General features: G+C 37.7%; 1 protein-coding gene across 1 annotated transcript in view; it reads left to right on the forward strand.

The window, feature by feature from the left end:
• Positions 1–338: 338 nt before the first annotated feature.
• ADGB (androglobin) overlaps positions 339–23,812 on the forward strand; it is a 144,514-nt gene continuing 121,040 nt past the window's right edge. Inside the window, exons 1-3 of the mRNA XM_090279946.1 lie at positions 339–603; positions 19,085–19,247; positions 22,090–22,182. Of these exons, the coding sequence (XP_090136072.1) occupies positions 530–603; positions 19,085–19,247; positions 22,090–22,182 (330 nt within the window). The 5' untranslated portion in view covers positions 339–529. The remainder of the gene's footprint in view (positions 604–19,084; positions 19,248–22,089; positions 22,183–23,812) is intronic.

Consider the following 23,812-nt stretch of genomic DNA (forward strand, 5'->3'; position numbering starts at 1 on the left):
GGACATCAAACCTTAAGCGTCTAAGGGCGGCATGATCTTGCCTTCCCTGCAAGCATCCCCTTGTAGCTACTGGATTCAAACCACTGGCAAATTCAGTGTTCCCATAATGTCTCTTCAGTTACTTTGAAAGGAACTTCTTCAGCAGAGAGAAGACCAAGGGAGAGGGAACCTCGTATAATATCCGTCTCTAAAAAGCTGAAAATCCAAGAGAGTGTCCGTAAGTACACGTTTAAGGTTCCAAAGGTGAGGGCCAAGCAGCGTAGACCCGGTAGAACTCGCATTTTATCAGAGCTGCTCATTAATCCTGCAGTCAAGTCCGGGTTCCCCCGCAGACACCCAGATCCTGGATGCTGAGACCTGGGCCCTTGGTGAAGTGTTTGCTCCCGTTTGCTCCGGAACTCGCGGTCTCAGAGCCGCCCCGGCGTCTGCAGGACGCGCACCGCGGTCTCCTGGCAACGGCAGACGCGGAGCCAGGGTGGCGGAGACCGCTCCCAGTCCCACGGGAGCCCAGCCTGGGTCCGCCTTTGCCATGGCCTCCAAGCAAACTAGGAAGAAGGAGGTGCACCGTATCAACTCGGCACACAGCTCGGATAAATCTAAAGAGTAAGGGACCTCTGCCGGCCCATCCCACACCCAGCCTAACCCCTTGACCTTTCCGCTAGTCCAGGGGCTGCTTCCCTGGAGCAAACTGCCAGAGAGGGAGTTTATTGGCCTCCTCGCAGCCTTTTTATCTTCTGTGGGAGCTCAGACCCGGGAGATTCTTGCGCCCATTCCTCCCCCATGTCCGCTTCCATCCACCTGCTTCCCAGAGCCTCCAGTTTCGCTGATTCAGCTGCTGGGAGGCGCTTCTGGCTCCCACCTGTAAGTTTTCCTGCCCGCCCCTCCCCTCCTTCACAGGTCGCTCCCGCACTCAAAAATGTTGCACAGGAGAGAGGGAGAGGGGGACGGAATCTTTTACTTTAGAAGGTGATTCCCTAGTTTGGATCCGCCCCAGACCGACATCTAAAGACCTTTAATCAGATGATATCAGACACAAAATGGGTTCAGAAAGTTAAAACTATATAAATATGTAGTTTATGTTACTAATGTTTACTCCAAGAAATTATACAGAGTCTAGCTCATGGGATATATATGCCTCTCTATCCTAAGGTGTCTGTATATGTACCTCCCTATTATTATTTTTTCCTTCGGTCTTTTTTGTTCTTTAGAAATACCCAGTCCCTAATAAGAGCACAGACTTTGAGCTATTGGTTGAACTTAGCAACATTGCTAAAATGTATTCCAGCTGGGAGAGAGTGCCAGCTGCCAAGCCTGCCTCGGAGGGATCATTCCTGCGCCCCTGGCTATGCTTGTGGGGTGGGGGAGGCAAGCAGTGTATTCTTCTTAACTGGATGCTCACATCTTGGATGCCTACTTCTTCATCTCCCTCTTTGCCTAAAAATCCCCACCATGACTGCTTTTCTGATCCCTAGTATTTTTCCCTCCATGAACTCCTGGTCCCTGCTCATCTCCGTGCCCATGATTCCTGATGCTCTAGTTCCTAGTTCTGCCCTCTCTCCTAAGCAGACGTCCAGCTACCTGGCAGATAATCCATTCACTTTATTAACTTAATTTTCAGATACTATATTACATGCAATGGTGATTTTAACAGGCCCGCTCCCCTGCTGCGTATCAATGGAAGTGAGGTCGTTTCAACAGTTTCTAATGGCTTCCGTTCTTGTTTGTCCAAGTCTGCAAGGCCCTGCAGAATCAGGCCCCCTATCGCTTTTCTGACTTTACATCGCCCTTGTTTACATAGTAGCCTCCTCTTCACTCCCTGGAAGATCTGGGACTTATGCCGACGTCAGGGCCTTTGCACTTGCTGTTTCCTCTGCGGGGAAAGCTCTTCCCCTGAGAATTCCATGTGCTTTCCTCCCTCACTTTCATTAGGTGTTTAGCTAACTGCCATTTACTCATGTCAGCTCCTTTGGCCAATTGGTTTAAAATCGCAACCCCCACTTTTCTGCCAAAGCTAAAAGAACTCCTTGATTTCTTTGCTGCTTTCTTTTTCTTTATTACCTTTTGGATCATTTAACATGCTATATGTTTCACCTTTTGAAAATCGTGTACTTTTATGTATCTTCCTGATAGACTGTAAGTTCCATGAAAGCAGGGATTTTTCTTTTTCTATTTATAAAATATTAAATCCTTAGTACTTCGAGTGATTCCTGGGTCATACACAAAATGTTTATTTAATGAATGAATGGCAGTGATGAAACAAGGGATTATAACATGATTGCAAAAGAAATTTTTAATATACTAAGAAAATTTAGTTTATAATGTTTACAATTAATACATGTTGAAGGCTTACAACTCTTAAGGAACTTGGGGAAAATCTTTGACTTTATTTAAACAGTTATATCCTGAAAGAGATGAGACTGTTAACTCCTATAAGAAACTGATCAAACCAGATACCATCTAACACAATATGTGGACTGCTCCTGTGATGATGGTTGGTAATGTCCCTGATGGCAAGATGCTAACTCTTTCCTTGCATGAACCTCCTATTTCTTTTTGAGATCATAATATTATTTCTAATATGTTTTCTTTTCCAGAAATTATCTGTGTTGAATTATGTCAATAAAAATGTATGTGTACATGTATACTTACGAAAATGGAAGAGGAAAGGCAAACAGTTATACAAAACCTAAGCTTTGTTAGAAACAATCTACTGATCATTAAACATCAACTCATTAATTTTGCTGTAACATGATATGATAGGCTGTCAAATTTATCATAAATCAAGTTTATCCTGTAAGTCACAGATAAGTGACAAATAAAATTTCACCCAGCATGGGGGCTAGGGATCAAAGTCTAGCAAGGCTCCACTGTTACTGTCATTTGAATATAGTGGTGACATATGGGGTAAGTTCTTATATGCCATTTTAAAACACCTTGTGGGTATCCACCCAATAAATGCAGCTAACTCTATCCAACATGACACTGGATACACTTCCTGTATGCATTTTCCTGGAAATAAAGGAAAAAGTCTTCAGAGTCTTGAAAATGGCCATCCCATAGAATTTTATTCTCCTAGAGCTGCCATCTGTAGCCTATAGCTTTTATTCCCTAAAATAATTTGTCAGATTGGGAACAAGGACCATTTCTGGCTTCTGCCCAGCATAGCGGATGACACATAATAAGCAGTCACCATTTACTTATTAAATGAGTTTGCAGTTTAGTTACTCAGCTTGGTTTTCATTCCTTCTGAATGTGATTGAGGCCTAGTTCTCCCTCCTTTCCTAATCTGATTCACTGTTGACAGAGTTAAAAAACTGAGGTGTTACCACTGAGAAAGCAGAATCACTCATGTCCAGTTGTGAACAAATTTGTTAGTAAATATTACTTTGAATCCCCAAGAAAATTAACTGAGTTTTTTTTAACACATCAGATTATCATATTTCTACTTTACTTATTCTCTATTTCTCTGTATCAGGAAGAATAAGACCTCTGTTGTAGAGTTCACTCTGACATCAGTTTTGGGATATTGCACATGTCGTTTTTCTATTTTGACATTCAGTTTTCTCTTCTTTAAATGACGGGCTGTCTAATTAAAATCATCCCCAATCCAACATGTTCTGTCCTCTCTTCTCTGCTTTATTACTTTTCCTCAAACTTTTGTGACTTTATCAGATTATTATTTTTTTACCCAACTGGGTCCATAAGTGAGGGGGTTTTTATCATAGTTACATACTTAAAACTTTGAACTATATGTCATGGAGAAACACCGATGGTTTTAAATATCAAAATGATGATTATGAGATATAATTTGAAAACTGTCTTCATGGAATTCATGCTGGATTAAGAATCAGGTTAACAACAAATAGGCGGTAATCTGAAATAACAGGGGATACCTGGTCCTGGGAACTCTCGATGATAGTGAGGAATATTTTTAAAGTGGGGAGGTGAATGGGTATAGAGCAGACCCGTAAGGCGATTGTGGACAAGGGTCCCAAAAGCCAAGTTTCTGATCTTCAGTTGAAGTGGTAAAATGTGCTATGATGACCCACCATGTCTGAAAAGAAACGAAATAAAAAGGTGTAGATAAAATGTAATTACAGTTTTCTAAATGCTTTGCCTTATGTCGTTTTGCATTCCTGTCAGGGCCCGGCACACTGTGTGTTTAACTGTGTGTGTCATTTAGTTGAGGTGAACTGGAAACCTGGTGTGTCAGCTCAGCCATAGAGCCTTCTGACTCAGACCAGAGAGGGACTGAGAGCCAGAGGGAAGAAGCCCCATGAGCCACCCCGGAATGCAGGTTGACATTCGGCATGGATTAGGACATTGTAAAAATGTAACCATTTTTAAATATAAAAATCTAACCCAGAAGCCCTGATTAATGAGGATCGTTGTATCCCATTAGTCCTAGTAGAGCTGCTGGCAGTTCTGTCTTTGAAATAATCTTAATCTGAGCGTTTGTTTAATAATTCATTAAAATTTGACATAGTTTAAGACTCATCTCTGGCATTCAATTTTTTTTTTTTCCTTAATCACCCAGTGTTTAGTTTGTTTAGTTTTGGAGGTAAAATGGTTCCAAATTTACTCTGTAGCATTTTTAGAGTAGTAGAAGTTAGATTGAAAATTTTTAATTTATAAACTCACAGAATTTGTTATTCAATATTACCTAAAAAGATAATCAAATTTATACTTTGAAACAAATAACATTGTTGTTAATGCTTCTAGATGAGCAAATTAATATTGCCTCAGTCAAAAGTTATTTAAAAAATATATTGACTTCAACATTTCTTTGACATTTCTAGGTCACATTATTTAAATCAAGGGACTACTGGTTGTATCACTTAATATGAGATAAATTATTAAACACTGTATCCAAGATGAATTAAAATAATTATATAAGTTTGTATAATTTATATAATGTGAAAGATTGAATAGAAATATTACTAATCTTTCTCACTTGCACCCTTGACAAAGTAGACATGCATATGTTGTCATAAGAAGTATCCAACCAGGTGATCTGAAATTTTGAAAACATTCCTTCCCAGGGACAATCCAGGCTAATTAATTCCAGGTTCTGGGGTTATAACTATGATCATTTGTATGGCTGAATTAACATATGGTACATTCTTAGAGTAAACAAATATTCATATTTTGTATGTTGTTTTTCGCTGATGTCAAAATGAATGTGATAGTCCAAATATCTTGTAATAATTTTCGTTCCATCCTTCCAACCTGAGGAATATCAGAATTACATATACCACTTCAGTTCAAGCCCACAAAAGATCAATGTGCCCCTTCCGTGCCCACTTCCTCCCTGGCAATCTTCAGTCCAGGTTGCCTGGCTTCCATCCACAGCTTCCCACACTCTCCGAGGTCAGGATAAACTCAGAGCTCAGTTCTCCTCATCTGCACTCCCTACAGCATTTGTTTCTAAGTGCTGCTGCTTAGAAGGGTATGCAGAGGAGCTTGTCTATTGACTCTGAGGGGAGGAAATGCACCTAGGTTAGTTAGCAATTAACGAAAACAGCTGCAGGACATCAAACCTTGTGGCTCCACTGGCAAAAGGAGGGAAAGCAGGAAGACTTGGAGATGTTTTGCCAGCTTTCGCCTCAGGTATAAGTCAAAAACAAAATGAGTCTTTAGGTAAGTCAAGTTCAAAAGTGAAGGCTGCACTGCACACACTGCCAACAGGGCCCTTTCCACATGCTATTATAATGAATTAACTAGAAATTAGAGGCAAGACCATGTTTGCGCCACCTTGGATCAAAGTCCAGGGGGAATTTGGGACTGATTTCAGCATAGATAAAGAATAAGCTTATGAGGAAAATAGCTTGGAGTTGTTAAAAAAAAGAGAAAAAAAATGGTAAATTGGAACCTGTGCATGTACTACTAGCCTCTGGGTCCTGCAGCTCTGTTGTTTCTTTTGAAGATTTTGCTTAAAGTCATCATGACTACTCACGTTTTGCACACCATGTTCTGTGCTTACTCTATAAATATCAGCTTTGCTGCTGGAGGTGTCATATCCTGGGAAATGGCAGAAGCTTAAGATCCTAACAGCTTTCTACAGGGGGCCAGAGCAGCAGGAGCCTCTCCAGTTTGTTTGTTCCTTCTTGTCTCTCAAGAGGGTTCAGCAGCCGCAAGGAAACACGTGCCCCTCCAGCTAAATCTATCCTGGCCGACCTTTCCGGAGTTCTCCTTCCTCTCGTTCTGCCCCTGGTTTGTTTTGCCTTCTCCTCCCCCCAAATGAAGTCATTCTCCAGTGGTCTTACTTTGCCTCTTTTCTTCTCTCATTTGATCATCTAAAACAATCATTCCTGATTAAGATGACTAAATTAGCATCTGTGGTCCTTATCACGTAATTGAGCTCAAGTTCACTTGGATGTGCTTACCTACTCCAAGGTAAATTTGTCCAAAGTGGAGGTTATCATTTTCTCTCCGGAATGTATGTTCCGGGGTGGGAAACGTAGGTTTACAGTTGTGAGTATGTGAAACACAAGAGTTTATTCTGGTATTATTATTTATTAATTATTGTGTTACAACTGTAAACCTAGTTTTGCCCACTTCTGTGTTTTCCATGTTCATTTTAGAGCATCTTATTAGGGTTTCCCCGACACCTCAAGTCTAAAGAGCAGTTGTCTTTGACCCCTCCCGCAACCCTCCCCCCTTCAATCCAGCTGGTTTCCATGATCTTTTCATTTTCCCTTCGAATTACTTCTCTACCCTGGCTCGGCTTTCATTTTCTTCCTTCACATCCTCAAGTTTGGGCCTTTATTAATTCCAGGTGGAACCACTGAGAAAACATTCTCATTCTCTTGCCTTCAGTCAAGGGTTTTTCTTACCAAATTTACTTTACATATAATACTGTTAGTAATCTTCTTAACACATGATTTCAATGCTAAGATGTTCCTGCTTTGAAAAAAAAAAGAAGGGAGAGAGAGACAGGTAACCAACAGGGACCCAACCATCTTCAGCTTCCACTTTGCTACCTTGGTGCCTCTTCCCATCCTTTTTTTATTTCTCTCACCAAACCCCCAATTCCACTCGCATTATAAGACCTCCTTTTCCATGAAGCCATTATTTGATTTTTGAAGTTGGAAGAAATTTTTCTGCCTCTTCTGCGCTGATAAAGTACTTTGTTTTTAACTTTGTTTTAACCCTTTCACTTTTGCCTTTGCATTTTTTGTTATTTGTGCATATTTATTCCCATTAATTTTGTTATTTGAGAATAGAAACTGAGTCTTTTCAACACAGCAAATGTGTTGAGAAAATAATGTTGAACTCTTAAAGTTAAATGCCCAATTAAATAGTTCTAATAAGACCAAGAGAATAAAAGGTCAACATTAAAGTCCATCTTTAATAATTTTTAATTTTTTTAAGATTGCAATTTATTTTCTTACATATTTAATATTTCTGATGAATGTGACTCAGAGGCCTCTAATCCAAATTAAGTCAATTGTGTAATTCTATTCATATTTTCATTACTTCAGGGTATTAGCTGGCACTACTTAAGAATGCATGCTGATTGCATGTTGCATAAATAAACTGCCTCCCATTGTGAATAAAATTATGTCTTTACCCTGAAGAGTATGCTTGAGGAAAACAATGGCAAAATTTCAGAACATCATTTTTATTGAAATTTTAATATTCGAATGAAATAATCTAATTAAAGAATATATAAGTGTATGTGTGTTTGTGTGTATAAGGTTCTGCTGCCTTTTTTTTTTTTTTTTTCTTAGAAGTCTCTAGGAAGGTCTCTCCTCTAGTGCTCTGTTCTGCAAATTCTAGCTGCTATGGTCTTGCCCAGGTTCTTGTCTCCTCCTCTACTGAAGGTGTCTGGTGGGATAGGCATGGGCTGACTCTCCTACAACGGCCTGGAAACCCTCCTAGGGCCACAGGGCTCACCTTATTTGTTTCCCATCTTTCCTAAATCACTGTCATTCATCACTTGGTGTCTGTGACTTGAATATCTGTCAGGATTTTGATTGTGTTAGGTGGGAAGGGAAATCTAATCCTCATCACTCCAGCTGAGGTGGAGGTGAGATCTCTCAGGTTTATTACTTAAATGTTACATTTTATTTCTTAATATTAATATGAGATTTTAAACAATATATGCAAATATAATCTGTAAATAATATGTTGGAGGTGTGGATAGAATCCGTTCCTTAGAAATAAGGTCCCACATTGCATATAATTGCCAGTACATGCTATCTTTTTAAAAATTGGTTTTTGATCTAGTAGTGACATCTTGATACAATAATTGTAACTAAAAGAATGCAACTTCCATATCTGATAAATATCTTAAATCAAATTTTCATAATTATTATCATTGTGCTCATTTTTGAATTTTATTGAAACTTCAGTGTTTCTGAAACTTTCTATTTTAAACCATGGGTAAATGGTGAATAATATATATCTAAGAATAAAATGTTTATCTCTGTATAATGGGCAAAGTCAACATTAACCAGAAAATAAGGTTCAGTGTTCTCAGCAAGTCCCCAGTGGGGAGGTGTCTGGTCTACCTTGTGTTTCAGTCCAGCCTAATTTCCCCCCTGCCTTATACTACATGCTCATGTGTACTACATGCTCATGTGTACTACATGCTCATGTGTACTATACACTCATGTATACTACATGCTCATTGTACTACATGCTCATGTGTACTACATGCTCATGTGTATGGTACTACATGCTCATGTGTACTGCACACTCATGTGTAATATTACATGCTCATGTGTACTACACGCTCATGCATACTACATGTTCATTGTACTACATGCTCATGTGTACTATTGCTATGCATGCTACATGCTCATGTGTACTAATGCTCATGTGTATAATACTACATGATCATGTGCACTACATGCTCATGTAGTAATGAAGAGCTCAGAATTGCCCGCGCCTACTCTGTTTCTTGCCTCTGCACTCTCTTATACTATTCTTTTTTCCTAGTGGAGCCCGCTCTCCTTTTTTAACCTAGAAAATGTCTTTGTAGTTATCCTCCAAAACAATTTATATGCCTTTTATTGCAGGAAATTTCTCTTTATTGCTTCACTTTAGGCATAGTGTCCCCCACTTTGCCACCAATGAATACTTTGACCTCTGCCCATACCACATTATATTAAAATTATGTTTACCTATTTGCATTATAAAATAAACTGAGGAGCAGAGATATATATTTATGTGTCTGTAACCCCATCATCCAGTACAGGGCTTGTCACAGAGCGAGCGTTCAACAGATGTTGGTCAAAAAATAAGTGAGCTGTTGGTTGAGTGAGATACCTTCCTCATTCTGAAACAGTATTTTTCTAAAATGGATAAACCTTCATACACATTGGTTGATTCGATTCTAATTAAAAGAATTCTGCATTACCAATTTTACTTCTGCCTAAGATAGTCTACAGTGAGCTGTTCTCTGATGCCAGGTCCACTCTTTCTGTTCTCTCTCAGTTTGGAAGTTTTGTATTTTATTTCTTGAAATATTCTTGCAATGGACTGAATGTCTATGTTTGCTAAAATTCATATGTTGACACCCTAGTCCCAATGTGATGGTATTTCTAGGCGGGGCTTTGGGGCGGTAATGAAGTCATAAGTACGAAGCTCTCATGAATGGGATTAGTGCTCTTACAAGAAAATACTAGAGAACTACCTCACTCTCTTTTCCCCATGTGAGGGCACATTGAGAAGCCAGCACCTACAGTTTGGAAGGGGATCTCTCATCAGAACCTGATCATGCTGGGCCCCTGATGTCGGACTTTTAGCCTCCAGAACTATGAGATATAAATTTCTGTTTTTTATAAGCCATACTGTTCATGACATGATGTTAGAGCAGCCTGAACTAACACAATCCTAATTTTTTAAAAATATACTTATCTTTACCTTCCTACAAAATCTAGTGACTCAATATTATTCCTAAAGTAAAAGATCAGGCACACTAGTATCCATCAGAATTTCCTTAGCCATCTCTTTAATTTTTGATAGCCCTTATGTACTTTTTATTAAATTAATTGGGGTAACATTAGTTAGTAATATTGTGTAAATTTCAGGTGTACAACTTTATAACATATGTGTCTATGTATGCTCTCGTGTGTGCTCACCACCCAAAGTCTAGTCTTCTTCCATTTCCATATATTTGACCCCCTTCTTAGCTTTTAGAAGCACAAAGTTAACTTTTATCATTATTTGGAAATGTTTTAAATAATTTAAACAAAATTTTATATTGGCTCATTTCTTTACCATTGCTAACTTGTATCCCACTCTTTCATTCTGGGTTCATCTCTTGTTTTCCTGAGATAACTTTCTTGGTAATTTTTTTTGGGGGGGGGCAGAATTTGTTATGGTAAACTCGGTTTAAAATATTTTTACTTAATTTAAGATAAATGTTTCTCAGTTTTGAATAAAAGTTTAACTGCTTGCTAATGTTAAGATTGACAGCTATTTTACCCAGCTTTGAAGATATCACTTCATTGTTTTATGGTGTCTCCTGTTACTGCCATATGATAGCTTTTTATTTTTTAGGTAATTTGTCATTTCTTCATGTAGATAGATTTTCATCTTTATCATTAATCTACAACTTCAGTTGATAGGTCTAAATGTAGATTTTTATCTCCCAATTTCCCATTTGTTCTTTATTATTGCTTGATGTACTTTTTCCAATCTGAACCTGTGCATTTCATGAATTCTAAACATTTTTCAGCAGTCATATCTTCAAATATTTTTCTTAACCTCCACCACAACCACATTTTAACCACTTTATCCTTCTGGGGTATCTATTAGGCATACATTGGAGTTTTTTCAATCTATTCACTTGTCTATTTTACCTTTTTTTTTTTTTCATTTTTAAATTTTATTGTTGTTCAATTACAGTTGTCCCAATTTTTCTCCCATTGCTCTTCCCTGCCCCACCCCAACTCTACAGTCAGTCCCCACCCTGTTGGCCATATCCATTATATTTTACATCTTCTCTCTACCAATACAAAAACTTGATTTAAAAAATTCTACCTTCTAAATCATTAGCCCTCTTTTCTCTTCAGCTTTATTTCGTCTTTCAACACAAGTTTTTATCACTAAAATTTTCCAATGTCTCTTCATTCATATTGGCCTTATTTTTCTTTGTTTCTTTCATATCTTTCTGTTCTTACAGCAAAGCAAAACTTTCCCTCCATTATCTTTTTAGTAATTTGAAACATACTCATTTTAAACACCTTTTAAGTTGGCTACAGCATTTCTTTTACCTTGGAGAGTGATTTCTTTTATATATATATATATATATCTCGTCGTCAGCAGCCGTCCGTCTCGAGAGACGATGGTGTAGCTTCTTGAGAGTCTACCTGCACCGCCGAGAATGGCTGTGCAGTCCGACTCAGGAGTGACAATCCCTGCCGCTCTTGTTACAGGTGAAGGCAGATGGCTGTTTTTGCTGTTTATGTATATATTTACTGACTATTTCTCATGGCTTTGTTCATTCTTTTGCTTTGTAATGCTAGTTGTTTTTCTGTTGATATTTCATAGATTTTTAGAACTCATGCACACTGCTCTCTGCCGTGTGTTTGGGTGGCTTTCAGAATAATTCACTCCTCATGCATCGCTGACATTCAGCTGGGATACACCACTGAAAAGGGCAGGATAGTTGTTGCAATACTGAAATACTTCTTTATCAATTGGCGAATAGCTGCTTTTTTTGAACGCCCTGAAGAATGTCTCTCTTTCTTGAACTCTGATCTCTCTTTGAGGACCTATCTACAATTCTGTTATTGAGTAGTTAAGTGATGAATAGGAGCCTCTAGTATTCTGATCCAAAACAAGAGCAATATTCTTTCTGATGGGTGACCACATTTTTATGTAATGTTTGCCCTATCCAAGTCCTAACACTGGACAATTGGAGGCTTTTTTTTCACATGGGAGGGAAGTGCTATTACTGATAACACACCCATAGTGGAAGAGGGCCACACCCTAGGCCCATTTTTTTCTTTTTTTGGCCAACCCATTTCCTCATAGAATCACAAGAAAGTGGTGCATTGTCTGTTATACTACAGCCTTAGTCCAAAACCGGGAGCTCATGAGGCGCTGTAGTCAGTTGCTGATTCACAAAGCCTGCTTCTGGTGTCCTGACATTTACAGCTTAAATTCAGCTGCTTTTCCAAAATAGGATTCTAGACTTTTAAGCTTGGAGTCCACTACTCAAATCCAATTCTTAGTACCTACTTGTGGATTTCATTCATTATTCCAGCCCCAAGTCCACAACTACAGGTTCTTTCTGTGATTAGCCATTGACCTTTTTTCATTTCAGTTGTACTACATAATGATTGGTATTTATATATATGGTAAAATGATCACTATAATAGTTAACATACATAATCTTATACAATTGTAAATTTTTCCTTATGATGAGAACTTCTAAGATCTACTCTCCTAGCAACTTTCAAAAATATACAATGAAGTATTATTAACTATAGTGAACTTGCTGTACATTATGTCCTTATGACTTATATATTTCATAACTGAAAGTTTATACTTTGTATTTAAAGATTATCTTGTTCTCAGAATTGATGAGACCAGGAATGATGTAATTCAAATATTTAAAGGACCCCGACTATGTTAGAGCGGTAGGTACACTGTGGCAATGAACTTCAAAGGTATACTGCTCTGAGAATTTCAACACTTGTACATGATCATTTGAAGTTTGCAGTATATATGATAGCAGGCTTATTTGAGCGTTGTCTATATTTTTATATAACATTATAGGTGACCTCTTGGTCTGATATAAGATACCTCTAATTGTTACCAGTGATGTCAGCCCTTGGTTCTTGATTTCAGCCAAGAAAGAATTCAGAGCCAAGAACTCGAGTGCAAGAGGAAGTTTATTTAACATGCAAAGAGAAAGTACACACAAAAAAGATTCAAGCAGGCTGCTCAGACAACAGCCTTGGCCATTTAGACAGAAAGTCAGAGGCAGAAGTGAGCCAGGTGGACAGCGTGGACTCAGGAGACAAGTTACAGGGGCAAAAGAAGGGCCCTTGGAGACAGGTTCAAGGGGTTAGCCAGGGACAAGCTGCTGCTACCTGCTACTTTCCTGGTTGCAAGTCTTGTGGGAAATCTTAGAGCTTAGGGGAAAAAAAGCAAAGATTCACACTGGAAGAAAGGTGTGGGTGTGCTCTAGAGACAGTGTTCACTGGGTCCTTTGTCTTAAGGGGTTTTTTCTGTTTTCTAAAGGCAGGAATTCTGGGGGAGGCCTCAGGGGAGGATCTCAATGGCATATTCACCAGCTTTCCAGGTGTGTCCTTTAATGTGCTGACTCATCAAAATGAGAGGATAAGGTCAGGGTCCTGGTCTCTACTGACTGGTTAGCAGTAGGGTAGGGGGCCATTGGTCATTGCATCATTGCATTTGGTCCTGATACCAGCAATGGCATCATTTCATTTGGTTTTGCTGCTTTTCCGGGCCTGGAGCTGAAACACAACTGAGGCCTACGTGTTATCTGTAGTTTGATCACAACTCCATCTTTGTGGCCAATAGACCTGAGGCTTTGCACCTAAAGTTATTTGATGCTGACCAGAACTTAATTGTTTTCAAGGCTTTATGCTTAATAAAGTGGTCCTGCAAGGGAGAAGGAGGTGGGCGAGTCGGGGTGCTGGATGAGGCCAGTTTGAATCACTTATTTGTCTCAATTTCCCCATTCCACCTGCCAAGTTTTCCTGGCTCCTTACTATCCTGCCTCATAATGACAGTCTTTTAAAGTGATCTTCAATACAGATGGAAACAAATTTGACATGTTACAAAGAAGGTAGGCCAATTAATGATAAAGCTTAATAGCTTATGGGAGGGAGCCAGTACATTTACTTACACTTGACAGAATGAAGAAGAAAGCAAAACATAATCTCAGCAGGATCCTTATTTTTAAAGAAATTAGATTTTTCCTTTTCTTAAAATAGCTTTAATTTGAGCTTTCTGAATGAGGTAATCTTATCATGGCTTGGATGGATACAAAATCACCAATTTCTTTTTATCTATTATACCAGCACTCAATAAAACACAGATACTATAATGTACTATTTTATGCTTTGATTTTTCTATTAATACTATGAAAAATTTCCCCTGGAAACTATTCTAGTCATCATTTTCTTGTATTTTCTTACATGCTACTTAGGAACAGTTCTTTACAATGTATATATTCTCAGACTTCCTTCTCCAGCAAGATGGTGGATTAATATTAAAAAAGAAAAAAGAAAAGCCCTGGCTGGTGTGCCTCAGTGGATTGAGCTCTGGCCTGTGAATCAAAGGGTTGCTGGTCTGATTCCCAGTCAGGGCACATGCCTGGGTCGTGGGCTGGGTCCTCAGTTTTGGGTGTGCGAGAGGCAACCACACATTGATGTTTCTCTTCCTTTCTTTCTGTTTCCACTCTCTCTCTAAAAATAAATAAATAAAATCTTTTAAAAAACAACAACAATACTTAGTAATGCCTACATAAAAAAAAAAAAAAATCTCCAGACTTCAGAAATGAGGAGGGAACTAAGGTCAAACTGTCATGGCTCTGAGCTGAAGCTGCTGCTTCACTAGGGAAGGCTTATCGGTCTTATGAAAGTGAAATCTTTTATTTTAACATCTTTGGTCAAAGTTTTGACCACGGATGAGGAAAGGGAGTGCTCCAACCTTAGATAAATGCATGGCTTTCCAAGAGTTTAGTTCTCTTTAAAAAGATGAATGAGAAAAAAAACCACTCAAACTCAGAAAGATTGTAAGAAAGGTAGCTTTTCTCTGCCTGATGTCTGGCTGAAAAAAATCTTCCTTGAATTGGAATGAGACTTAAATTGGTTTGAGATCTAATTTTAAAGCCTCTATGGTTCCTAGGTGCTTTATTTATTTGTGATCTCTGATAGAAGAAAATTCAATATTACATTGAAAAATATTCTTTTAACACAGGATTGCCTTAGGGGAAGGGGATTGGAGGGAAAGAAAACCCTGTTAAGAATGAGCTCATGATAAAAGTGTCCTAAAACACAAACATATACGAAAGATTGGCAGAAGTCACAACCAGAGAATCAAGTGCCACATTTAAGATAAAAGAAAAATAATCTATAAGTAATTTACCATGAGTATATTTAGAATGATTATAGACACAGAGGAAGTCCAAATCCTAAGAAAATAATTGCATCCTTTCTATTAGTCAATGTTAGAAATCAGTGCAAACTACAATATCAAAATGACAAGTAAGAAGTAACCAAACAACCTCCAAATCTTAGTGACTTTAAATAAGAAAGGGTATTTCTTATTCATACCAGCATGTGATTAGGAGTTTATTGGTGCATTAAAGTATGAGGAATATGGGTTCTTTCCTTCTTCCATCTTGTGATAGTACCTTTTATAAGGTCTTCTCATAAGGAGCAAGCAGGAAGATAGTGAGGAAGCATCTCACAGAATGTTTTATGAGCATAAAGGTGGGATACAAGATACCTCCCCACATGCTGTTCTCTCAAACACCATCACAAGGTACCAAACTCTAAAGGAGTATGGGAAATGTAGACAATGGATAACAAAATTGCTGAGCACCTGTTCAATCTCTACCTGTAGGTAGAAATTTGAAACAGTCTTAATTAGATATGATAGAAATATAAAGGCATCCCTTCTTTTATTTTATATAAATAGATGACAAAGAGACAGATTGCCTATTTTGTCCAGACATTCTTCCTGTTGTTGGAGATGGGAGGAGTGAACAACAACAAAAAACAAAGAAATAAAAAACTCAGTGTTCTTACCAGTGTACACACTACAAACCCTACCCGTGGGAACACACAACAGGTCCATAAATAAGGATTAGTGAGAGAGTTGTCAGGTGCTATAGAAATGAAGCAATATAAAAGGATGCAGAGAGTTGAGGGTTGGTATATAAAATAGGGTGTTCAGGAAAGTCCCTCCCACCTCCAACTCCAGAAGGTGACATCTAAGAGAAACTTTAACTTTCTTGTTGCTGAGTAGTACATTGTTTGTTCTTCATCTTGTTTTGATCTTTTAGTAGCATTTAGACCTGTGGCTCTTTCTCTTGTTTGTGAAAAAAATGGCTTTACTTGACCTCCAAGGCATCCCACTCTTATGGTTTTCTGCCTCACTGCTTTTTATCGCTGCTGTAACGTAATAGCACAAACATCATGACCCAAAACAATAGGAGCTTATGATTTTGTACTTGTAGAGGTCAGAAGTCCAAAATAAATCTCTCTGAACTTGGCGCAGTGAACACAATACAATATACAGATGATGGATTGTAGAATTGCATACCAAAACCTATATGATTTTATCAACCAATGCTGCTCCAATGAATTCAATAAAAAATAAAAATAAAATAACCAAACAAATTACCTTTCAAAACAAGCAAAACAAAACACCATCAGTCTCACTGAGCTGGCATCAAGGTGTCAGGAGAGCTGCATTCCTTTCTGGAGACTCAAGGAAAGAGTCCTTTCACCTCCTGTAAGAAAGGGATCCGCTGTCCTTGACCATGGCCTTGTCCTCTGTCTTCACAACCAGCAAGTTTGTATTTCTCTATGCATTCTTCAGGACCCACTTTTCCCTCTGACTACTGCTGTCTCTTTCTTGCACTTTTGAGGACCCTGGGGATGACATTGGTCCCACCTAGATGATCCAGGGTAACCACCCCATTTCAGGGTACTTAAAAACATCTACAAAGTCTCTTCAGCCATGGAAGGCAATTGTATCCACTGTTTCCAGGGATTAGGATGTGACCATATTTCAGGGGGGAAGCATTTTGTCTGCCGAACTGACTGCTTTTCTCAGCTTTCTTCTGACTTTTAACCTGAAATACCAGGGCGGATATACAGCTGTATTGATTGGTAGAATACTGAAATATTTTTATATTAATAATAACCTTACCAACAACCCTGAGCCCCAGACATTTCCGCCTCCTGCCCTGGGGCCTGGCCCACTACTTAAAGTAAGGAATGAATGTCTGGCTTAGCTGGGAGCTTTGAAGGCATGAGCTAGCCTTGTGAACAGGGTCCATTGAGATTGGCCAATGCTCACGTCGCACCAGCTGTTCCGTGTTTTGAGTAGTGCCTTTGGGAGTGCTTCTTCCTTATGTGTAGTTATTTTCTTTGCAATTTCATTAAGTTTTAAGACTTTAAATGTCATCGGAATGCTGGACTGTTAAATTTGCACTTGTAGTTGAATTTTTTCTCTCAAACATCAGAATTCTATAATTACCTATTCAAGATCTTCATGGATGTGTGACCAACATCTAAACCACAACTTGTTCAGAAGTGAAATGCTGCTTTATTGCCTCTTTCAGTTTTGCCCCGTCCCACACTCCTCTGTCTCTCTGGAAATATCAATTCAATCTACTTGCTCTACCTTAAATATATATACTGGGGAGCACTTCTTGCCTCCTCTCCTGATACCCACTGATCCAAACCTCCACTAGCTCTCATCTGCTATTTCAAAGGTTCCTAAATGGTGTCTCCTGTCTTCTTCTTTAGACTTTTCTCGACATAGCATCAAAAATGATTATAAAATGTTAGTCATGTCATGTTATAGTTTTGTTCAAAACCCTGTTTTGGCTTTCCGTCTTATTCAGACTGAACACCAACGTCCTTCCTTTCGCTTGGATCACCTTTCCAATTTTTGCATCTCCTGTTGCCTTTCTGAGATCATCTCCCTCCACCTCCCCTTCAGCTACACTGACCTCCTTATTACTCTTCAAATAACCCAGGATGCTCTTCACCTGCCTTCCTTGCTGTCTATACTTGCTGTCCCTTGTGTCCAGAGCATTCTTGCCATGATACTCATACAGTTTGAGCCTTTATTTTCTTCAATATTTACTTAAATATTACCCTGCTGCAGAGCACTTTCCTTAACCACTGTATTAAAATTTGTTTATTTTGACTCTTCAGTTCCCTTGTCCTATTTTATATTCCCCCTAAACATTCTTACTTTTTAATATTCTATATATTTTACTTAATTTATACTGTTTATTTTGTGTTTCCACCCACTAGAATATGAACTCCATGTGGTTAGAATTTAGTTGGTTTGTTTATTGCTTATCCCAGGGTCTAGAGCAGGGTTCTAGCCTCCTGTGTAGTAAAAACTTGAAAAATTGAACAACATGCCTAGTATAGACATTAAAATCCATAAAAATAAAATGTCAAGGTTTAAAGATATGAAACTGTGATATACTAATAATGAGAGTATACTACAAGTCCAACTTTTCTGTAGAAAATCAGTCATGATATATGACAAACTTTAAATATGCATATAGTTCGGTAGAGTAAGTCTCTTTATTAGAAGCTATCCTAAGGAAATAATTAATAATGTATGCAAGTATTTATCAGTAAAATAACCATTACAGTATTTTTTAATAATGAAAATAATTTTTTAATCAAACCCTTAAATTTCCAAAACAGAAGCTTAGTTAAATGAAAGGCAGTATATTCATATAATAAGATGTTATGCGAGCATTACATTCATATTTAGATAAATACTGACATGGAAACTATTAGCAATATACTTATAAGTGAATAAAAGTAGGGTATAAAAAGAGTGCTAAATTATGTTATTTCTGAAGCAGAGATGTATTTTCTTGTATATTAGTCTGAGAAAATGAACAGTTGTTAACATGGTTTCTAGAATGGGTTGTGTATATATTTCTTATGTATCTGATTTGTAGTAGTTTTAGATTTTTAAATAATGATCACATAGCACTTTTATACTGGAAAAAAAATCAAAGCTACATTTCTACTGATCTTCATAAAGCTATTTGTATTATACATGTAAAGGATTTTCTTTAAGTGGGAATTGTATATAAATATTTCCCTATATGGCATCTTATGTGTTTATGATGAATGTCCTGTATTGGTAAGTAGGGACTAATGCTCAAAATTTATTTATGGAATATTCTGTTTTAGATATTTCAGTTGTTAGAATCCTAATATGTGGCAGCTATCTGGCCACAGGCATGATTGTTTTGAAAAATGTACTTAACATGACTGCTGTTGGGAAAATATAATTTATGTCGTGCAATTAATCTAACATTTTACCTCAGAGATTTAATTAAAATGAACCCACCTTTCTCTCCCTCTGTCTCTAGCCAGTACTCTTTTGGTAGTAGTACACAAGATAGCTCTGTTGACCAGAAGAAGAGGAAATTCCCAATCTGGCCGGAATGGAGTGAAGCTGACATAAATGCAGAAAAGTGGGACGCAGGCAAAGGTGGAAAAGAAAAGGACAAAATGGGGAAAAGCCCTGTATTTGTAAGTAAACTTTAATGTGACTAGATTTCATTTTCGTCTTTAGCTTTACAATATGATAAGACTTGTTAACCTGTGAATGTACTCATTCTTTTCCTCGGCCTCCATTCAAAGAGGGCTTTTGCTTGCTCTCCTCCCTCATCCTGTCTTTCCAAGCATAAGTCCTGAGCTTTGGTGAATCACATTTGAGTAAATGGGAAGAGGGAGGTGATCAAAAAGTCACAATAAAATAAAGGGGGAATTGATAGAATGGGTTAGGTAGCAGATTTTGGACGAAGTTGGGAACCTGACATTTGAAAATGGTGGTTTAGAAAACAAAAGAACTGAAGACTTGTGAGCCATCGTTTGGAGATTATAGGAAAGATATTCTTTTTTTTTTTTTTTAAGATGTTACAGAATGGCTGGGTTGAACTCAAGTGTCTTTAATATGCATAGAGAACTCCGAAATAATAGTATTTAATAACATTTACATTTTGTTCACAAAATACAAAATCACAAACTGCATGAATCATATCGGTAATTTCTTTACAAAGGATATTCAATACATATAACTAATTTCTGCCTTTCAGTACTTGAACAACTTCACATTAGTAGTGTGTGCAGAAATGCATTCTTTGTACCATACTCAGGGTGATTATGGAACTTCTAGATGTAGAGCGCTTTTGAACTCTCTGGGTTCAAATGAAAATTGTCATATTTTACATATTTTTAAGAGCAACTCAAAATTTAGGGAGCTTGTGTGTGAATTTACATCAGGAAGGTAGCTTGTGCAAATCCTCAGTGGAGCGGATCAGATCAGCTCAAACCCTGGTTATCACAGCAGTGCCAAGTGGAACCATCTGGGACAGAACCTAGCTCCCCACCCCCCATTCTGTTCCTCAGCCTCTGTATTCATGGCTCGTGAAGCAACAGTTCGTCCACTGGAATGAGTGGTGGACACGCCAAGCCTATGTTTCTATGATGCACTGGCTCAGTAGCTATTAGCCATGATTTGCAAAACTGGTATTTTAGCAGTATTAATTGCCATAAGCATCAAACTATAGCAGATATCTTTGGACTTTTACAGAAGGCCAGTTCCTTCGATGTGAGGCTAGTGATCAGGATCTCAGCTTCAGATGAACTAAACCTTCCCCGTAAGTCCAGAGTCAGGTCATCCTTCTTCGGCTAAGTGATGGCAATGAAAGGATATGATGGGTGAACCAAACTGAGAAGTATATGATAAAGTATTGAAAGGTGAACGTAATAAATATACCAGAGCAAAATGACATGGAAATATTACCACTAACTTAGTGTGAGGGACTCAAATCCTGGAGAAAAGGGAATCGTACCAGAATGAGCCCCACATTCACCTTGGTTTTGTTTGTTTCCCTCAAGGACATTTATTAAGTTAAAACATGGTAGTTAGAGGCCAAAGTAGCCAGAACTTGCCCAAAATCCCAGAGGTAACTATAGAGAAGTGATCTGAAAATTTTATGTATAACTTTATTTTGAGACATTTACCCAACTTCTAAGCTAGGAATGTGAAGCTTTTGCTTCTGAGAAAATGAATAGAAAGCAGCAGCTTGAAGGCTAAATAACAGGAAAGGATCCATGGTGCTATGGTGAGAGATTGGACCTCAGGGTGCGCCAAGGGAAAGGACCCTGATAAACACTCCAGTCTTTCAGCTAGTACTCCGCCATGGCTATAACATTCTGTATTGAGGAAGGGCAATTCAAATTTACACCAGCCTTTATTTTCTACTCTGCCTGCCAGAAGAGAATAAAATCCTCCTCCTTGGAGAAAGACATCATTATTTAGAGCCTGTATAAATTTTTATACTCAGTGCATATCATACAATCAAGTTTACCAGGCATAGAGAGAAACAGAACCAAGTGACTGAAAATCAAGAGAAAAAAATCAGGTAATAAAAACAGAACCACGGTGACTCTGACGTTTTAATTGTCAGATAAGGGACTTAAAAATAACTAAATTATTATTTGCAATGAACACAATGTGAGGGAAACCCAGGAGTCTAATACAGCTACTGGAAACCTCAGTCTATTGTCCAAAGACTCGTTTGTTGATCATTTTGACTAGATGTTCGTGTAAGAACGGAGTCACTCAGATGACCATTAAGACGCAGTGAGCTAAGAAGCAGAGGTTTATTGGGGAAATCAGCAAATGGGGTGACCTGCCATGGGTGGTCAGGACTCCATCTTTCTAGGGAAGAAGGGGGTTGCTTTTATAGGGGGACAGAGGGGAGGGGGATATTTTGTGAGCCTTGTCAGCCATCCAGCCTTCTGGCAGCTGCAGGTGTGACAGGTTGATCAAAACAGGACGTGGTTTCAGCTTGATACATCCCGTCATCTCATAGACAACTGCAGGTGGGGTAACGGGCCACGGAGTCTGGGTTCTGGAGGTGTCCGTTTGGATTGACTTTGTCCTCATCCAAAGCATTCCAGTGTCTTAAATGTGAAAACAAACCACATGATCCACATACACATAGACGCTTAGCATTAAAGCTCAGACGATGCCTTCAAATATAACCCGTTTCTCAGGACTTACTGGCATTGGGGTAAAAATCTGATTACTATGAAAATCATAAAAGAGTGTTTATTTTTCCCCATCCCTATTCACTGTAGTGAAATTTAGTTACCTTTTTTCCTGTACAGATAGTTCATATTTCTTGAGCATTTTGTTTGTACTCCTATAACTTTTCATGTTAGTTCTTGTAAAGGTCTACACACACATAACTCCCTATAATGCCTATTTATTAAGCCATGCATTTATTAATTTTATTTAGAGTGAGTTGCTTTTAGTTTAATAGAACCATACAGAGATAAAACTCAATATATCTTCCTGTAGCATTTTTTTGAAGACCCCGAAGGCAAGATTGAATTGCCACCATCACTGAAAATTTATTCCTGGAAACGTCCACAGGATTTTGTAATTAATCGGGTAAGATGTATTTTTATTATTAAACTAAATATATATTAATGATAGAATGTAATGTGTTAATTATGGAAATCTGCATTTTTAAACAATTTAGGGTAATTTTTCCTGTGGAATTCAGTGATGACAGTTTATCAGTACAATTTAATGCTTCTTGTACTGATTTCCAAAAGAATATTAACTTTTTGTTTAGAGCCTGAATATTTCTTTTTCTTCTCTTTGTGATGTCAAAGTATAGACTAAAATGTTGTAAGAAGCTATTCTGTAATTCCTGACATCATTCCTTTCTGTTTTTTAGCAGAAACTTTAATGGCATGAGGTCTGTTTACTTCAGTGTTTATTAGCATTCATTTTCCAGCCCAGAGATTTGCATTTCAATCTATTTCAGGGTTTCTTGAAGCATTTTCCAAGGGCCACCTTCATTCCTGGACCCCATGCCTAGCCACTTGAATCATATTGACTGGGACATTACCCAAGGAACCTTCTTTTTAAATATCACTTATGTACATTAAAACTTTAGACCCTGGTCTGTCTTTCTAATAGCTATGTTCACTTAAATATATTCAGTGTTTTCCAGGGCTTAATTATCACTAATGCCTTTTTTTCCTTCTTGGGTCATTTATTATTTTCATTTAATGCATAAAAATTCAGTAGGCTTAATTTTTTACTATTAGAAAGTCAAATGGTTGTAATGGAACCAATTCTTCCATACATTATGGGATCCATTGAATCTCTGTTTCTACACAAAGTGATTTTATTCCTAAAAGTTTTATCCTTTATAAGCACTGTTACCAATGCAAGAAAATACAACTTATCCATCATATTTTCCAACTACTGTTACTAGTTGAGAAAGTCCAATAATTCTAAATTTCAAAATACTAAAATAAGAAAGTAAAAAGATACATCTTTGTTCATCAGAGTATTTATGGAATGTCTTCTTGCAAGACATTTTAAATACAAAAAATCAAATATACATGAAGCATTCCTTTAACTTAAAATGTTAGGTAACCTTGACATGGAGAATAGAAATTTATGATGTTAATACAATGCACTTAATATCAATGTATTATTAATAATATTCAAACTCTATTTAGTTAAAAGATATGAATGCCATGAAATGGGAGTGTTGTAATTTGAATAAGTAGACAAGTTTTATAAACCATATTTTTTCTTTTTACCATAACTTAGTTTTGAGAGATACACATATACTTAACATAAACGTAATCATTTTTGTTGATGGTGTTTCACCAGCATTTATCATATTGCCATCCATCTACCTCTTCTGCCCTGTGCACTGACTCCTTCTCTTGATCCATCATGTTGGTGTATGAACCAGAACAGCCAAACTGAAAGTCTAGCTATGTAGGAAAGTCTTAGGATAGTGTTTTTCAAGTTTTAATGGTTAGGCCAACCATGATAAATGCATTTTACTTTGAGACTCATTAAACATAGACATAAATAAAGTTTAGACAAACATTTTGCAAACTAGCAATGACCTTTCTATATAAGATTTACTCTATTCTAAACTATTTTATTCCATAGATAGAGAGTCCTGACAAAATATGTATATTCCTGACTCATTAAAATGATTTCATGAATCAGTAAATAATTGCACCCCACAACTGGAAAAGCACAG

The sequence above is a fragment of the Furipterus horrens genome, unplaced genomic scaffold (genome assembly GCF_987537825.1).
Source record: "Furipterus horrens unplaced genomic scaffold, mFurHor1.1.pri manual_scaffold_6, whole genome shotgun sequence".
Taxonomy (NCBI): Eukaryota; Metazoa; Chordata; class Mammalia; order Chiroptera; family Furipteridae; genus Furipterus; species Furipterus horrens.